Source organism: Zalophus californianus, chromosome 12 (assembly GCF_009762305.2).
Source record: "Zalophus californianus isolate mZalCal1 chromosome 12, mZalCal1.pri.v2, whole genome shotgun sequence".
NCBI lineage: Eukaryota > Metazoa > Chordata > Mammalia > Carnivora > Otariidae > Zalophus > Zalophus californianus.
Genome location: NC_045606.1, coordinates 77,095,865 through 77,116,151, shown reverse-complemented (window position 1 = coordinate 77,116,151; position 20,287 = coordinate 77,095,865). Strand labels below are relative to the sequence as shown.

General features: G+C 37.9%; 2 protein-coding genes across 6 annotated transcripts in view; one reads left to right on the top strand and one right to left on the bottom strand.

Moving 5' to 3' along the window:
* CPED1 (cadherin like and PC-esterase domain containing 1) overlaps positions 1-20,287 on the bottom strand; it is a 269,698-nt gene that overhangs the window by 140,688 nt on the left and 108,723 nt on the right. The window lies entirely within an intron of this gene.
* Positions 252-1,206, top strand: LOC113911791 (small kinetochore-associated protein-like). Its single transcript, XM_035723386.1, is given in 3 exon segments — positions 252-285; positions 397-962; positions 964-1,206. Coding segments are annotated over 3 exon segments (843 nt in total).

Below are 20,287 nucleotides of genomic sequence, written 5' to 3'. Positions count from 1 at the left end.
ACACACACATATATATCTTATATATAATATACTGAAAGAATATATAATGTACTAAAATATATAATAAATGTATACATAATATGTAATGTGTATATATTATATATATAATATGCAATATGTATATATTATATACATTTAAAAATATAAGCCTTTCAATTGAACGTGGGATGCCACTACAGCTTGTAATTTAAATTACTTTAAGAGTTTTTTACTCCTTCCCCCCCTTTTTTTGCATTTCATGGCATCTAATCATGGAAAGTGAAATGGAGCTATTTACAAGAGCTTGTGATCAGAACGTCCAGGTTTAATTTGTGACTCTACTAGGTGAACTCAGACTGGTAACCCACTTTGAATTTTTGTGTCCTTCTCTTTAAAATGGGTGAATACCGGCGGCAGTTGCTGAGGAGGCTCCTTTGAACCAGGGCAACGAGGGCTGCGGGCAGGAGCCGCAGGAGCCTGGGGCCCAGCTGTGCCGCCTCGTTACGATGACCAGCGTGGTTGAGACGGTATACACTCTGCAACCCCCCGCTGTGCAGAGCGGCGGCCTGCCGGCAGACACACAAACTCGAGCCACTTCTAAGAGTCTATTACCCGTTAAGTCCAAAGAAGTGGATGTTTCCAGACTTCATTCAGGAGGTTCAGAGAATGATGTTACAAAAATCACCAAACCGAGACGAGAGAATGGGCAGGTAAAAGCGGCAGACACTGCCATGAGGAGGAACATCAGAAAGAGCTGCAAACCGCCGGGTAAGCAGAAACCAGAGGAAGAGCTCAAGGATAAGAACCAGCTCTTAGAGGCCATCAACAAGCAGCTGCACCAGAAGTTGACTGAAACTCAGGGAGAACTGAAGGACCTGACCCAAAAGGTGGAGCTGCTGGAGAAATTTCAGGACAACTGCTTGGCAATTTTGGAGAGCAAGGGCCTCAACCCAGTTTTAGGCTGTGAGACCCTGGCATCACACGGAATGGGAATCCGCCGCAGATCACACAGACTCTACGTTGCTGTTAGAAACTTTGCAAGATGAGCTGAAGTTTTTTAACAAAACGGCCAAAAAGCAGATGGAAGAGTTACAGGCCTTAAAAGTCAAGTTGAAGATGAAAGAAGAAGAGAGGGCCTGGTTCCTAGAACAGCAGACATTATGTAACAATCAAGTAAATGATTTTACAGCAGCCCTGGAGGAAATGGAGCAGCTATTAGAAATGTGATAAAAAGCAAGTGACCAGATGGCTCCCACAGGGGAAGCCACTCAAGGACATCTGCTTCTTGGCCATGACCTTCTAGAACTCACCATCCCCAGAATGGAGACATTTGCTGCAGTAGGATTAAGGACAGTCTATGCTAGAATGGCGCTTCCTCCTTCAGGCAAGCGAACGCCACCCTCGGACTGGTGGGTTCCCCCGAACCTCACACACACATAATCGAGGCCGACAAGGGAGTGGGGGGTGCAGAAGCTTGGATCGACCTTCTAGGCAACAAAGCGGCAGGCTATTAGAATCAGGAGACTAAACCAGCCACAGCCAGAGGATCCCAAAGGTCACATTCAGATGTGTAGGAAGAAAACCTTAATTGTGCATTTGGAGTGCAGAGCCTCCACGGGAGACATCAGTGAGAAGAGATGCTGTCCCCTTCTAACTTGGAACACATTCCGTCTCATCCTGGTTGGGCTCTAGACCTCGTTGTAAATTAACGAACGTGAAGTTATTGAAATGGCTTAATAAATAGGGTGAAGGTATAGATAGCAATAACACCTACCTGAAATAATAAAAAAAAAATAAATAAAAAAATAAAATGGGTGAATACCACCAACAAGAGGTCTGTAAACCCAAATCAGAAGAAAATGTATTTGAAAGCCACTGTTAGGTATGAAATTCAGATCTAAACTTTTTAGTATTAGCACTTTTCTGAATATATCAGAACAAAAATAAATGGATGAAAGTTGCTTCTTCACAGCATTTTGCTGTGGGAGATCTAGTCAACTAATGGAGAATCTGAGAGAATCTCACTGTCCTCTTAACATTTTAATTTAAGGTGTCCTGTGGATAGAAAAGATGGGGCACTGTTACAAAAGGGGAATAAAGCTCAGGTTTATATTTTCTTAGAAACACAATTGTTGATACCATAAACAGCTGTTTTTATTTGCTTGAATATTAAAATAATCACAACAAGACTACTGCTTGAGGATGCTTAACATCAAAGTCCAAGTTAAAATTTTTAAAAAGCATAAAATAAATCTCATATTAAGTCATAGGCTTTCTTGGATAAACATAATCTTTCAAGGATGAAGAACAAAAAATATTTTTTGAAAAAACATGCAGCAGGTATTCTATTAATGTTTTTGGAAGGACAGGCTAGATCCATCTGAACTGCATAAGACTACAAAGTGAAGAACTTTTGTTGCTATGATAATGAAGGACAGATATTGGCACAAGTGACCTAAGGGAAATGGTAAGTGTATCTTTAAAATACCAAGCAAAACTCCCCAAGAGAAACAAATACTGACTTCATAAACTTTTACCAGCTGAAAAATAGAAACCTAATGAGATGTACATTTTAAGACGATGAACACATCATTAGCATTTGGCAATTGGGATGTTTTTCCATTTCACTAAGGAAAATAAGTGTAATAATTGTATGATCAAAAGAAAACAAATTAGTGCTAACACTAAAAATGTTAACACCCTTGAGTCAAAACAGAGTAATATTGTTTTTCCGAATAAAAATAACTCATATTTCACTCTGGTCACCATATTATGTAGAAGGGTCATTGATTATATTATTGCCTTTTCTGTTTTAATGTTTCCTGAATATCACAAAGATCAAGGTTAATAATTTAAGAAAGTTGGAAATGTTTGTGTAGCATAGGAGATGCAGAAGATTGATGATCAGATGATATCTTCCGTGGCAAGAAATAATTAGCAAGTTAATGTCTCAGGGAAATATGGATTCTCCCACTGCGAAACCGATTATTTCTAAATTTCTGACTGTGACAGTGAGCATTGAATATGGGCTGCTAGTACATGGATTCAGTTCCATTCAATTCGACTGTTTTAGTGAAAACCTTACTAGGTGGAAAGTACCGTGCTGAGTGTTGGGGGACATGTATACAGCACAGTGGTAACACTATAGACATCAGACGCAATAAATCCTTGGTTTAACTTTGGCACTACGCCCGTCACTATTAAATTGTGAGAACTTCTGGGATTAACAACAATATCTATCATGCAGAGGTATGGCTAGGATTAAATGAGAGAATGTATGTGAGGTACACCACCACCCCGCACCTGTCAATATTCAGCACATGTTCACTCATTTTATTAATTAAAACAAGAAAGTCCACAGCCATTTAAGGAAATTTCAATGAACGGACGTGGTTGTTGAACCCAGATTCTCATAATGCAGTGCATTTGTGGAAAATCAAAACTGCTTCTGGGAATTCAAACACTTGTGACACCAACCAAAAAAGAATGTTTTACAAATATCTGACAAACCTTTCAAGAGAAATAAAGAGGTATGGCAGTTGAAGGGCCCCCTCCAGTGGTCAGTCTCCCAAGAGAAGCAAAAGAGCAGAACGGAAGGATCCAAACAACTGTCTATCCTCCCGTTTCCCTAAGACCTCAGTCAGCTATGAGAAAGACTAACATCAACCACCCAGCATGAAAGCAGGGACCAGAACTGCCTTTATGAACAGAGGTAGAGGAGAGGAGACAGAAGTAGCACTCCAAAAGCATGACTCAAAATTGAGCAACTTGTTTTATTTTTGTGTTAGTTTTGTCCCCAGGTTTTGTCTCTGTATGCATTCCCTTCTATCTCATTGAATAAATTTATTTATGGAAGCCCTTCAGTTCAAAGGAAATTCTAGATGAGTGACCTATTTCATCTATTTAGTATAGTGACAAGCAGGCTACATATGCCAGAAATGAAAATAGAATCATGCAAGTGCTTAAGAGTTATTTTTTTAAAAAATCATCCTTTCAATGAGTGACCCAGAGAGGGCACAATACTTCCTATATCAATTCTTATAACTAATCCACTTAGGCTAAGTGGAAGACTTCTTTGTGTGTCTGATCCTGTTGTAATTTGTTACACTTAACTGTATTTCCTTGGTCACTTTACTTGAGTTCTGTGCATCTTGGTGTGTTCAGATGTAGAAAGAGAATTGAACTCAATGGTCTCATTAGACAATGTCAAATCTGAAATTATTTGATATTAATACCACTCACAGCCATCAGAACCTGAAAAACACATCTTACCCAGGGGCTTTCTTAACTCAAGAACAAATCTCCAGGAGCACTTTCCCCTTCATTGCTAGTTTGAAACAATGAAGCCATAAACTCAAATATCAAGGAGACTTCTCCCTCTCTAGACGAAGACTTTTTTTTAAAAGATTTTATTTATTTATTTGACAGAGAGAGACAGCGAGAGAGGGAACACAAGCAGGGGGTGGGCAGAGAGAGGAACAGACTCTCCACTAAGCAGGGGGAGCCCGATGTGGGACTCGATCCCAGGACCCTGGGATCATGACCTGAGCCGAAGGCAGAAGCTTAATGACTGAGCCACCCAGGCGCCCCTAGACCAAGACTTTTAATGGATGTTTTTCAATTACATAAATGTGAGAACAAAAGCTCCTAAGGGAATCAGTGCCTTGGCAGCAAAGTAAAAATAAATAAAAGAGCATCTTAAAGAGTTTGACATGACATGAAACCATTTTATAAACTATACGTTTCCTCCTTAGTGTCAAAATGAAATACAAATTTAATGCAAAGTAAATTATATAGGAAATGACCTTGTAAGATCATGGTTGTAAAACCAGGCAGTTGATGGGGCACCTGGGTGGCTCAGTTGGTTGAGCGATTGCCTCTGGCTCAGGTCATGATCCTGGAGTCCCAGGATCCAGCCCCACATCGGGCTCCCTGCTCAGCAGGGATCTGCTTCTCCCTCTGACCCTCCCTCCCCCATGCTGTCTCTCTCTCTCAAATAAATAAAAATCTTATAAAAAACAATAAAAGATTAAGAAAAAGAGAGAATACTAGTTAAAAAAAAAAAACAGGCAGTTGAAACACCACCATTTGTTCATACTGTGTAAGATTCAAGCAATAACCTGGTAAGGCATTTATGATTTTTACACCTATCCATTCAAGTGTTTTATTTAAATATACACAGATGGATCAAAATTATCAATTAAAAATGGATGGACACAGGAACTGAAAGTCAACTTGAAAATATTTGTAGCAAAACTTCCATCACATCTTTGATATCTTAAAATACTTCTAAGGAGCCCTTCTATTCACTTCCTCCCCCATCCCACCTCTTACAGCCCTTCTCATGCCAATTCTGGGCTTCACCTGATTAATTCCCTTTATCTTCCCATAAGACCTTGGGCAAATTGCTCTCAGTTGCATTCTCATGTGTCATTCTGTGTCAAACTTGCCGACTTTCTTGTCTCTTCTTACCACTAGACTGTGAGATCTTTCAGGGCAGAAACTGTACCATTTTATCTTTAGGTGGCTAGTATCTAACAGAGTAGGGACTGAGTGAGTAAAGCTAAGTATAACATTACAGAAACCACAGAGACTTTGATAAGAGAGATAATTTACTGGAGCCTCTGGATAAAATAATTTTTCTCCTTAGAACATGTTTATCTCTTGTTTCCATCTCATGAGAGAGGGAGGATATGCATTTTTTTGGTGACTTGTAATAAAACCTTTGAAAAATAGAAGCTTACAGCTGTTCAAAAGGACTTTTGAGATAAGAAAATTTAATCTAAGAGTTAAGACAAAGGATGACAGATTAACCAATATTAGAGTTTTTTTTTTTTTTTAAGTCATGCTCTTGACTAACTGGGAAACTTCAGAATACTGCCATTTTGGTATCTTGAACTTTGAGTAGTGTTTAATAGCATTGTACCTTACTGAAGTTTCCTAGAATTTCTCTCAATATTATTGTGTGAGAGAGACATTTTCATCTTCTCAGTATAAAGAAGAATATGAGTACTTAAAATCATTTTACACCAAAAAAACATATGAAAAGATGCTTGATATCATTCATCATTAGGGAAATGGCAAATCAAAACCACAAAGAGATATTACCTCACATCCATTAGGAGGGCTACTACCAAAAAACGTAAAGTGTTAAGTGTGGGGACGAATGTGAAGAAATCAGAACCCTGGGCACTGTTGGTGGGAATGTTAAATGGTGCAGCTACTATGCAGTATGAACGTTCCTCAAAAAATAAAAAATTGCAGTACCATATGATTAAGTGATTCAACTTCTGGGCACATGGTCAAAACGAGTGAAAGGAGAGTCTCCAAGAGATATTTGCACACCCATTTTCAGAGCAGCATCATTCACAGTAGCCAAAAAGTAGAAGCAACTCAAGCATCCATCAATGGATGAGTGGATAAACAAAATATATAATGGAATATCATTCAGCCTTAAAAAGGAAGGATGTTTCGACACATACTATGGCTTGAAGAACCTGGAAGATACTATGCTAAGTGAAATAACCCAGTCACAAAAGACCAGTATGATCCCACTTACATGAGGTATCTAGAGTAGTCAAATCCATAGAAACAGAAAATAGAATGGCAGTTGCCAGTGGCTGGGAGGAGGGGTAAATACAGGGCTGTTTAATGGGCACAACCAGTTTTGCAAAAGGTCTGGAGATTGGTTGCCTAGCCATGTAAATATACTTAATGCTACTGAACTGTACACTTAAAAACGGTTAAGATGGTAAATTTTATGTTATGTATATATTACCACAATTACAAAATTTTAAAGTAATTTTGTAGTTTTTACAGCCTCACTCCCTCCAACAACCGTGCTTTTTAAACAGCTAATTTTGTACCACCAAAGTCCAAAAGAGCACTTCTTTAATGGTTAAAAAATTTGCAAAAGAAACAAAACAAAAAATAAGCCCTCCCTTGCTCCATTTCTCAGTTCCTGCAAATAGTGGAAATAATCTTCATCTCTACTACACTTCCTTCTACTCACTGCTTTATCTATAAACACTCTTTGATCCTTGAGCTTTTTGTTCGTTTGTTCAGGATGGGAAATAATCATATAGCAAGTTTGAATGCTGACAGGAATGATCCAGAAGAGAGGACAAATTAATGATGGAACACAAAGTTAGTCTAGAGGATGATCGTTATAGGTTATAATCAATGCTTAAAAGGAAATACCGCAGAAGAGCTCAGACTCAGTTTTATCCAAGGGTAGAATTAAGGGCACTCATTTAAATATAGGAAATCCAAAATTGTATGTTCTTTGTCCAAATTAATAGGTGAATAAGTATGTAATCAAATCTACCTATTTGTAATATCCTTGAAATTTAAATCTATTATTTTTTGACTGATACTATTTTTCTTTCTGCCTTTTATAGACTCACCTAGGATCTCTCTGTCTGACTCTAACCTAACCAGTCTCTCTCCCAGGTGTGTGTAAAGCTCTCAAAATGTATCCAAAGGAATACAAGTACCTCAGCATTTTATCCCAATGTAATATATTTTATATATAAATGGATTTTTTTGATCACCCTATAATTCTCATTAAGAAAAATGTGTTTATAAATTTAAGTTTTTAAAATTACGCTTACCATACGGCTCTAAATTTAAAAATATTTTTTTCTTTCCCAAAGAGTTACGATTACAGTTATTGCTCATACACAACTGGTCAGAACAATAGAAATATAAGTCTTATTAATTAATCTCTGAAATAAAAAGGTAAAATTATATTAGAAATGCACCTCTTAGATGGATGCAATTTCTTTTTATTCAAGTAAAACACATATCTGTTGAGAGAATATTACTTATGGCTAGAATGAGAAGGGTTCAGCATCAGTATTAATTTATTTTTAATGTAATATATATGGAATATATGGATGGAAGAGTATATATATATATACATATATATATGTATGTATATATATGGCGGGGACAGAGAGGGAGAGAGAGAGAGATGGAAGTTACAGCAACATGACCTAATTCCTTGAACTCCCTCCAAAGCATATGGGGGGAAAAAACACACATAGTGATTTATCATGAAATATTTAATTTTGTTAGAAACTGAAAACAATCTGAGTTGTGCAGGATGTGTTACATAGTGTTATGTAGTGTTTGTTACATAATCACTATCAGCATCCTTCACTGTCTCTAACTGACACTGTATTTGAGTTTGTCTGCTTTTGTTTTGAGGATTTTTTTGTTTTGTTTTTTGTTTTGTTTTGCAGAATTTTTTCACCATGAACCAATAATCACAATATTAGGGATAGGTGAGAGTGAGGTTTTTTTTTTTTTTTTTTTTTTTTGAGTAGCAGAAGAGTGTCTAAAGAGACAGAAAAGAAGATTCTTTTGAAACTATCCAAGTGCCTGCAAATCTCTGGAAAGACTTTATGGGTCCCCAGAGACACAGGACACCCTGCTTAAGAATCACAGGTTTGGATGTGTCTGGCACATGGGAGCACATCTCCTGCACATCACATGGAGGGTTTGGGGGGAGCTGTTGCAGGAGAGGAAGTGCTAGTGAGCACTCTGAACCTTAGGAAAAACTCTCCTTTGTGTTTTAAAGGGACACGATTTAGGGGAAAAAATCAGATATTTAACAAAACAATAAAAAGAGGAAAAAGGATTTGAGAAAGGGAGGGAAAAAAAAGACTAAATTACAAACCCAAGCACTGATGTAATTTTTCATTTAGTGCACATATGGTATTTGGATATAATTCTATGTTGCATTTAATAATGCAACGTTGACACCATGTGCCAGACGCTGTGCATTTCTCATGCACTTTTTTGTTTATATTCATAGCAATGCTGTGAGGTTGACACTCATTATCCCCATTTTATAGATGAAGAAACTGAGGGGTGAGAATACAAGTAATTTGTCTAAGGTTACATAGCCAAGAGGTAATCTATAGGGGTGTTAAAGCCAGTCTGCTTGGTTGCAAGGCCCCAGCATTAAATCTGTCACTGTGGCTTTGATTATATTAGATTTAGAAATGTGGATGGACCCTGAAATGCAGACGAATGAATCATATGTGTTTTTACTTTCATGGAAAATATGTTTGAAACTGTCACAATTCTCAAGTATGTGACCTTACACCCACACATCTAAAATATCAGTTCAATAACTTGAGCATTTATGTAGCCTAATCACCTTTTGGAAAAACTAAGAATATTTCTTTGTAACTTAAATCAAATTGCCTGGATCAAGAAAAAATTTTGTGTCAAGTCAAATGATTTAAGAACATAAATATTCTCATTATTTGTTTTAGCTCATTGAAAATTGGCTTGTTTTAGGGTATACCACAGAAAAACTGAATTAATTAGCTGAACCTAAATTAGGATAGTTTTTACTCATTCTCTGGAATTAGACCAAAACTCCAATATTTAAATAAGTTTCATGCTTCCTGTGACATGAATAATTTTATTCATTTATACTTCTTAACAACCCTAAGCTTTAAAGCACACATTAAACTTGGAAACTCAGATAGAAGATTCAATGTGATTTAATCAGTTTCATAGTTGGAAATTTTAAATTCTCCCACACGTGTATCAGAGAATTGATCAGAAGCAAGGTGCAGAAATACAAAAGGCTGTGAATATCATAAAATTTAATTATTTGCTTTGAATGGTAGAACCCTGATTGCATTATATTCAACCTTCTCAGAAAACTGGCAGGTTATTTTTATTGCCCCTTCTGGAATCTCTCAGTGGGCTATAAAGAAGCAGAGAGATTTAAGAGTAAAGAGCAAAAGCTAAAGTTGTAAAAATTTTATCATTGGACTTTGTATGTATATGTCTACTCATTTTCTTTATATGAATGCCAATGTTCAAGCAGGTCACAACAATTTCCATTAAAGTTAAAACACAGGCCTTTTTTAAACCTCCAGTAAAATAAGGTCTGACAGTTGTTTGGAAAACTTCCATCTTTTATTAATGGTCTTGAGTAGAAAATGACATTGAAGTCTGGTAATATTTCCAACAGGAAATATTTGTAATGGGCCGTACAAAAATTTGCAAACAAGGATGCATTTGCCAGAAAGATACCCATCTCATCTATCTCTAAATACTCTCGAATGAGTAAGAAAGTAAAAAGGGAAAATATTTTTCATTTATGTTCTGGATATTTTATGCAGGGTATCTATTTTAGATCTTATTAAGTTTTATGGTCAATCACAAGAGAAAAGGAAATGTATTCATTATAAAAATAATGAGTTCTGGTTGTACAATAAAGGAAATGATAGAGCAATCTGCCCTAGCTTATGAGGGCTGCAGTGTTCAAGTCTGTTGAATCTATAGATGTATTACAACCCTCTACTGTTTTCTTACACCTCTCTTACGTCAGGTGCCTTATACTGCTCTCTTACCAGGGTTCCAACAAAACTCATTCTTTTACATGGCATCTTTTAAGTGAGTATTTAAATATTATACACAATTTAAAAGTTTATGATTTAGTACTGTCATTAAATATACCAATATCTTCTCATTGCAGTCCCAGCTACTGATTTCTGATTTCTCTGCCCCCAACCTTTCTCTTTCGTTGCTACCAGAGTCATCTTTATGAAGCACAGTTCAAATCATAAAGGACAGAAGTCCCAATGTTAACAGAAGGAGGTGATCTCATTAACAGTAGAAGCCCTTTTATCCTGTTTGCTACAGAGGGACAGCTATTTTTATATGAATATTCAAAAAGCGATGCATGAAATTTTTGAACACTTTGTTTTAACTTAAAAAACATAAATGTCATTCCTTTGTCAATTTTGTAACATACAGCCAAGGTATTTTATTCTCATGCAGGTGAACTAATTGGAATTTCTAGTCATCTACCTTATGGACACCTCACCCATAATGCACTGGCTGTAAATGAAACTAAGCAAGAACATAAAGACACCAGCAAAAAATCTCAGGGCAGAATCCTAGGTTCCACAGTTTCCCCGGACCTCATAAAAGTTGTTACCCCATATCAAATTCACCTGCAATGTTTCCAAGAAATTTTCCCAGACTGATTCTTTATATCCAACTTTGCTTTTATAGAAGTCAGTCTATTTCTTTTTGCACTTACAGTTCATCAGTGCATGATGCAGTAAGCATACAAATGCTTGCCTCAGGCATTGAGTTCTTGGGTTCAGCAGTCAGTGTGCTTTATGGAGGGCATACAGAGCATTGTTTAATACTGCAAGTAGTTAAGTGGTAATTAAGAGGGATTTTATTCACTGGAGATCTGAGTCCTAATCCTAATCATCTTTATTAGTTCTGTCTTCTCTACTAAATCATGAAGCTTCATTTCCTCATCCATAGAATGGATGGAAACATATTACCCTAACACTCAGGATTCTTAAAAGCATCAAATGAGATCATATATGAGAATAGAGTCAGAAATATAAAATGACACTGGGGTCATTTTATAGTGCATGAGATTCAAGCTCTTCAGGATATGATTCTAACATACCTTTTCTGGTTTCCCCTAATCTACAAATCCTATGCCTTTTTCCCTTTCTTTTTTCTCTGTCCCTCCCACTGCAGGCTACCCTAGGATTTCTCTCACCTGGAAATACATACATGTTCTAGCCAAATAAGTAAGACAGCTCATACTTCTGAGACTATACCTATGTTCCCTTGCTTCACGATGTCTTTCCTAAGTAAATGCAAATATCCCCTCCCCATTTCTAAACACTAGTCATTTTCCCAAGCTCAGCTAAAATCCCACCTATTTTGTGAAACCTACCTCACTTTCCTCCAGCTGAATAATTTTCTCCTACTCTTGACCACCCCAGCAACTCAGCTGTTTATTGCAATCTGACCTGTATTACAGTTATGTATAAGGGTCTTTCTCCCTCCCTCTGCCCCACTGGAGGGTTCATGGAAAGCAGGAACCAATGTTTGTTTTTTGAGTCCCTCTGTACACTGCCCAGCACACAGGTATCTTTGAAACAATTGTGGAATACAAGCGAGTTGAACTGATTATGAACCATTATTGAGTAGTTAACACTGCTTCTCCTTTGAGTTGTTTTTGACTCCATGATCAAACACAAAAATCTCACATATATAGCAGGATGCAGATTAAACACATTGATTCCCCACCAATTTTTTTATGGGGAGATTATATTGTTTCTTCACCTTACTTGATGAAGAACACACAACTATTAGAAGCTTCACTCTCATCTAGAAGTAGAGATGCCATCTGACAAAATACTCTTCCCTTCCTTTCTTTCACTGTCTCCTGTCTCTAAAAACTTCCCTGTTCTCTATTCTAAATAAATTGCATCCTGTGAAACCTGCTGACAACCTGCTATAATGTGAAAATCCTTCTTTACGTTGGTGTGGCAATTTGAAAAAACTGACCACAAATTCTTCCCACCCCTATAGGCACGCCCCCACCCCACTTTGCCTTGTGACTTACACTTCCTCCCATCCAGAGGTGGAGTCTCCTTCCTCACCTCTTGAATCTTGGTTTAACCCTGTGAAGTTCTTTGGTCAGTGGGACATTAGCAAATGTGGTGCAAACTGTTTTAATTTCCTAAGGCTACTGTAATAAGTTACTTCAAACCTGGTGCTTTAAAACAATAGAAATTTATTATCTCACAGTTCTGGAGGCCAAAAGTCTAAAATCAAGGTGTTGGCAGGGCCGCATTCCTTTACCAGGATCTAGAGGACAAGCTGTTCTTTGCCTCTTCCAGCTTCTGGTGGCTGTAGGCTTTCTTTGGCTTGAGGGTATATAACTATAATCTCTGTTCCACCTTCACATGACTTTCTCCTCTTCTGTCTGTGTCAAATCTCCTTTTACCTCCCTCTTATAAGGACATGTGTTATTGGATTTAGGGCCCACTTAGATAATCCAGGATGATGTCATTTTGAGATCCTTAACTTCATTATATCTGCCAAGACCCTTTTCCTAAATAAGGTCATATTTATAGGTTCATAGGTCAGGACATAGACATATCTTTTTGGGAGCAACCATTCAGCTCACTACACAAACAAAAGCTTCAAGAGAACTTGGCCTTTGGGGCTTGCTCACTATCACCATATGAAAGAACAGTGGGTAGCTGGCTGGATGATGAGAAACACATGACCAAGTCATCCCTGTGACCCAAGCTAACACCAGGCCAACAGCCAGGCACGTAAGTGAAGCAAGCTGGACTATCCAGCCTCAGCTGAGCCACAGAAATCAGCAGAGCCTGCCCAGCCAACCCAGAGAATCAGGAGAGCAATAAATAAATATTTGTTGTTTAAAGTCACTAAGCTTGGGGGTAGTTTATTATGGAGCAAAAGCCAACTACTTCAATTTGCTTTTTGTTTGTTTATTTGTTCACATTATATCTTATTTTCTTCTCTTTCTGGCATGGAGTCTGCATCTCTTTTCCTTGTGAACTTCCCACATGAGAGAGAGGGTGATCTAAGGAACTTCATGTTCCTTTATTTTCAGTGCTGAGTGCAGTGTCATGCCTGCTGCTTCTGGTTTGGCTTCTCCATTTCAAACCCCTCCAACTTCACTCTGATTTCCATCCCCAGCACTGAATAAATCCAACCCTTTCTAGGGTGGGCAGATTCCTAAGCATTCTCTTCTCCCCTTCTTGTCTGAATATAGCATAGCTGACAACCCTATGATCCTCAAGGGAACCAACTTATGATTTGAGGTCCCATCTATTTGAAAACAACCCTTAAACCTATGGTATCTGAGAAACAGGCACTTCTGCCCAGGCTGTTTTTACAGTAATGGGACTCTGGACACATGGGACCTGTCTTGTCACAGTAGGAAGTACGAGCAAAAGTGATAGGATACCTCTGTTGGAAATAGCAGGAGAGAGAGACGGGAATGGGGAGAAGAAAAGCAGGCAGAGGAAGTGAATGGGTAAAGAAACACCAAACTCCCAAGGTGAGAATTTCTCTGTGTAGGGTCCCCCAGGCAGGGTATGGAGCAGAGGCTGCCTGAGAACCAGACGAATGGGTGCAAACCTGCACAGGGGTTAGCAACTGTGGGACCAGGCTCCCAGCTCCCTCTCCACTTCCTCCTTTACATTTCTCCATTCTACTCCCTTCCATCTGACCCATCAGAACCATTCAAATAATGGCTGAAGAGTCATCTTTGAGCCGTCTCTGTCCTCTTTTTCAAATCCTCACCAAAGCTTGTTTCTCCCTTCAAAAGGGAGAAATGTCTCTCCTTCTGTTGACACCATCTCACCAACTAGTCCAAGGTACCAACCTTACCTGGACACCCGAATAGCTCTGCCTGAACTCCCAATCCACTTCAACATGTTCTCCACACAGCAGCAGAGTGGGCTTGAAAGGGTAAGTGAAATTATGGCATCCCCCTGCTCACTACCTTTCAGTGGCATCCCTTTGCCCCTAGGAAAAAATTCAAATTCCTTACTTTGCCTATAAGTCCTGCATGATTTGGCTCTTGCCTTTCTCTCCTACCTCCTCTCCTACCACTCTCCTTTTGTTCAACAGAATATACTTTCAGTTCCCGTGATGTTCTCTGCATGTGCAAGGTCTGTCCTTCCTTAAGACGTTGGAATTCTCCACTTGCTGGGAATGTTTCATCACTAGCTCTTCAAATGCCACTTTGTCCAAATGTCACCTAATCGGGGAGATCTTTCTACCTCTCATAAAGTGGGCAACCCAGTTACTTTCTACACATCACCCTTATTCATTTCATTATTAGCTATATCAAAAATCTGTAATTATTGGGTGGTAAAATTATCAGTGTAAAAATCTGTAATTAACCTGGGTGGTGCAATTGGTTAAGCGACCAACTCTTGGTTTAGGCTCAGGTCGTGATCTCAGGGTCATGGGACCGAGCCCTGCATCAGGCTCCACACTCAGCGTGGAGTCTGCTTCAGATTCTCTACTTCTCCCTCTGCCTCTCCCTGCTCAGCTCTCTCTAATAAATAAATCTTTTAAAAAATCTGTAGTTACCTGTATTTGTTTGTATGGGTATAAGTAGTTCTTTATCTGTATTTCATCTCCCATTCCATACAAGAATAAACTCCACAGAGGCAGGGACTTTGTCTTGTTTATTACTATATCGCAGGAACCTAACACAATGTCTAGTGTATGGGAAGTCCCTAGTAAATATCTGTAGAAGGAATGAAAAATCTCACTTGGAAACCCATTGGAAACTATTCCTATTTTGTAGATCAGGAAGTGGTTTGGAGAGATTGGAAGACTTGCCTGAGGTCGGACCGTTGGTACAAGAACATTCCTAGTGAACATCCATCCCCAGGCCTCTAGAGGTCAACATGCCTTGGGATTTTCATTTTAGTCTTGTAGATCCAGCACTATAGATCCAGTGTTAGTGATTTACTTCTCTTTCCTTTAGAGTAAAAGTGCAACCAGATATTTGCTTATCACCCAGACTGAAAAGATGTCATCATTGTTCTATTCATATTTTAAAATTACATTTCTTTTCACTTTAACAGTAACTCACTGAAAGCATGAAAATGTAATATATTTTCTTAGCATACTGTTTTTCTTCTGTGACTTCTGAGTTTAGAGTAATGATTTCACTCTTTGTGACTTGAATACATACTCTTTATGTAGACGGTTTGGGTAATCAAGCACATGGGAAAATTCTCATACCTTTCAAGTAAATCAGGAATAAAATTTCTGGTAGAGATCACTTTGGTATAGTACTTTTTTTTAGAGAGAGAGAGAGGGGCAGGAGGGGCGGAGAGAGAGAATCTTGAGCAGGCTCCGCAACCAGCATGGAGCCCAAAACATGGTTTGATTTCACAACCCTGAGATCATGACCTGAGCCGAGATCAAGAGTTGGCTGCTTGACCGACTGAGCAACCCAGGTGCCCCAGTACAATACATTTTTAAATGGGTAGTGGAGGCTGTGTACTTGGAACTATTGGATTCTGGAAGAGTAGAGACCAGGCATGGCAAAGCTGGTTTAGAGAGGAAGCCACACGGCGTCTGGATATAGAAACATACAGGGACACTGGGATTTCCTCTCCTGTTTGCAGTCCCTTGCTCCCAATTTTAAAGACCTGCTTCACAGAGCTTCTAAGAACGGCTTTCATAAGTCTGGCGGGGGTATGAGAGCACAAAGAGGCTAGAGGGGTGGGTCTGAGGATGCTCTGCATCAGTAAAGAGGGAACTCAAGAGAACGAGTGAATCAGGCTGATGCTCCATAGAGACCGCACAGACAAAAGCGAGGAAATCTATCTGTATCTTGCAGTAGATATAGAACGCAGCAGGATGTATGTGTGCCGAATCCTGTGAAAGAATCCATCTTCATCTGCCTTAGTAGCACTCAGAAAAATGAAAGACACATTTTCAGTTCCATATCAAAATGTATCACAAGGGTCAAAGTGCCGCTGTCTATAAGCGTTTTTGCCTTTTTTTCCTTCCAGTGTTGGACCACTCAGGCTGTTAGTGCAATATCAAAAAAAGATCACTTGGGGGCAATACAGTATTCTTGTTTTGCTTTATCTCATGGCTGTGTGAGTTTCCTCCGTGACACAAGACTGCTGTTTCTTTCAAATTTTAAGCCACATTTTAATATATGGGAGGGAAGAGGCTGTATTTCATTTTAAACTTACGATGCATAAATCACATAGGACAAATGCAAGTCAGATTTTCTCCTGAAGGGAGCAAAACTGTCTCCTTTTAGCAGACAAATCAGTTTTACCTAGTTGGCACATTTGGGGATATTTTATATTTAGAATTTGTCACAGTCTTTGAGATAGAGCTCAACTATAAGAATAAAGGAAATTTTTAATAGAAATATTTAAAATGGTGGACGACATGTAATAAGCTTCAAAATGTACTGGTGGAAATTATTTTGTTTCTATAACCAAAGTAAAATTGTATATATCATGTCTTCTCCACCGGGTAAATATCTTATAATAAACTTAAGCATTAAAGTCATTAACTTTTTAAGACATTTATTGCTTTTGTCTTCATTGCTATTACTTTGCATTCACATACCTCTTTATAAAGGGGTTATTTTTATTACTAATTATTTTTTCAGCAATTTGATGAGTGGAGTCTCTTCCGAGCCATTTCTCTTCTCCTGTCTTCTAAGTACTAGGTATTGTGTCAGGCACTAAAGGTTTGTTTCCTTTTTAAATAAAAAAAATAAATGTAATCCTTTCTTTCAAGGATTTTAAGCACATTTGGGCCAATAAATTTTTCTTCTTTGTTTTTGTTCTCTTGATTCTTTGCCGACTTTATCTGATTTTTTTTCTCCCAACATATTTTCCCATCCTCAGAAGATATTTATCATTACACAGTGATGAAAAACTCAGGTGAGACTTGTTGTCAAAATCTAGGAATCAAGATTTATAAAATTAAATTTAGTAACTCTCTAGGTTCCTGAACAGAAGTGGAAAAATTCAGGAAGATAGCAGAGAGTTTTGCCTTAATTCATGGGTCTATTACCCAAAGCTCCATCTTAACATTCTATATTGGATAGAGGGTAGCAAAGGAAGGGATTACAGCTGCTCTGTAATCTATGCATCTATGGATGATTAAAGTATTTGAAACATTGCTTATATTAGTTGTTTTTCCATGCTCATTTTTTGCTCTAAACACCCTGTATCTTACCTTTGTCTTTATTTTATCTTTATCTTTTAACTTATGATCAGCGAGGTAAAAAAAAAAATCATAATCAGAGCAATGTTCCTATGCTGGATGAGCCTGCATTAACTAATTTATGCATTTCCATGACGTCCATATGCCATGGATTCCTAGGCTCCAGTTTGGAGAAGTAACACTTGATCTTTGCCAAGTCCTCATCTGGACCCCTTCTCAGCCTCGAACAGGCATCCACTAGATGGCGCCAGAGAGAAGCAGGCTCTGAACAAGACCGGTGAAGGAGAGAAGCAAATGAGAGGGAAATAAATACACATCCTAACAACCAAAAGCCACTAAGAAATTCCCTTTCCAACTTTCAAACATTCTGAAGGAATTCCTTTACCTCCTCTGATTTCACACTGAAATCCCTGAGTATTAGCTAACCTCCATTTTTCTGGATATATAATACTTGCCCATCCGTTTTCTACTGTTAAAGGAAATAATAATTAGCAAATTTATTTATTAGGGTTAAGTTTTACATTATGTTGTCATTGTAACACATTTTATATATGTGTAATATATATATAATGCATACATGCTAACTAATTTTATTTGCATATATTAACCAGTTCACTACCTTATTTCAGAAAAGACACGCCTGAATTAACAAAGATGTTATAGGTAAATTCCTCATATTTATCTTTTGTTGCAGAACCTATTCTTAAATCTATTTTGTCAACAGGAAAGTTTCTTTGCATGTTTTAATGAGATACCTTTAACAGAAATGATAATGATAGACAACCTATCATTGATAAAATTGTTTGAGTGCCTGCCATGTGCCCGGCATTTTCTGAGGCTGTAGGGAGACAGACATATTTCTTGCTGTTCTGAAGCTTATGGTCACATGTTTAAATGATCATTTTTGATCAAATAAACATGACTATGATTAATGAATAATTCTCTCCCTATTTAGGATAATAATCCAGGTGCAGTATTAAGAATTAATGAATGTATATAATTACCTGACAAATCTTTCATGGAACAAAGCTGGGAATAACAAATGAAATGAATGAGTTAATGAAAATTTTGGAAATCAGAGACAAAGTTGCAATCAGCAGTATCAATACAGAATAATAAAATTATTGTAAAATTATTTAAAAATCACGTGCAGTTGCAAAACAATCATTCTTTTTCTAGAGCAAATATATTTCTGAAATAACATTTCACACCAGTGTGGGCTGATGAAATACATTTCAGTTTTCAATTATTACTTAGTTTTTATTGTGTCAGCTTTGGCCACTTGTTTATTTAATTTTATGCTTGTTACCTATAATTTTTATTTATATAATATCAAACTTTAAAATGAACACCCTGAAGCGATTTTTAAATTTAATCCAAGTAAGAATAGATTAAGTAATACATCAACTCGTTTTACAAACTCCCGAGAGCAGACTTTTATTCACATTCCTTCCACGAGCTGACATAAATCTCCGGGGCCTGCAGAAGGGCCAGATGCTCAGTGAAAAAGTCTTTTACAAGGTCAGGTCCATAGCCTGCAGTTTTAGATGTAAAATGGAGATCAGAAGAAGAGCACTTCCTAAGGTTGACAAACCATACTGTGACTTTAACCTGCATCCAGAAGCATTATTCATTTTTACCCTGGGAATATATGAGCAATCTCACCCAACATTATGAAAGACCCTGCATAAATACAGATGACAAATGAGGCTAACTTCATCCCTGCAACTGTGGTATGTCTCCAAATCCGAGTAAGAGATATATGCATTCTTTAAAAAGGGTCTTTGTAAATCACAACATCCCTTGCTTTGCCAATGTTCATGCTCTCCTCCATGAACATCTGCTGATCTCCCGTGAGTGAGAGGGAACCGCAGGCACTGGAGATGGAAGGATGACCCCCAGAAGGCCACTGCCGTGGTGGTAGAGAGCTGGTGATTTAGAGCCTCAGCCTGGGCAGGAGCTTGCTTTAACTTGGGTTTCCATGAGAGATGATTCTTACAGATACTGACTTAAGAAAAAGCTTCAGTGCCCCATGTTTTTCCCTTTTCTATCAGAGCGGCTGTCCAGAGATTCAAACGATGACATCTGTCTACTGCATTTGCCAGAAGGCCACTGGAGGACCATTACTAAATATATGAGCTAAGTTAGAATGGTTAGGGATTACATAGATTTGGGCCATTTCTTCACACAGTTAAACATTTTTAAATGATGCTAGTAACTAGACTTAGCACGGGGGTCATTTCATAAGGTATTAAAGTCTCAAATCACTAGGCTATATGCCTGAAACTAACAAGATACTGTATGCCAATTATACTTCAGTTAAAAAGAGCATGTCATCTCCAAATAAAGACAGTTTTACTTCTTCAAAAAAATGTCCTAAATGATCCTTGATGGAATTCAATCCAAGACACATTTATCATGAACTGATTACATTCGAGGAATCATCTTCGTATAACTTTTGAATACCAAATATCAACAAATGAACGTCTTTAAATGTGGGATGGTGGCCGGTCAAACAATGAATTCATTTAAGTTATGTCTCAACTAGACAAAATAAGACTTTTGACAGGTCTTCCTGCTGGAAGTCACAAATCACTCTAGCAATAAATTTTCATCAAAGCAGTCTGCTATGATCACAGGTATAAAGAATCTCCAGATGTCATAAAGAAGTTACAGATACGAGAGTTTCCTCTCTGCTGGATAACTAGAATGGATGAAGGGATAAATTGTGACTTTTTACTGTAAGAGCCAA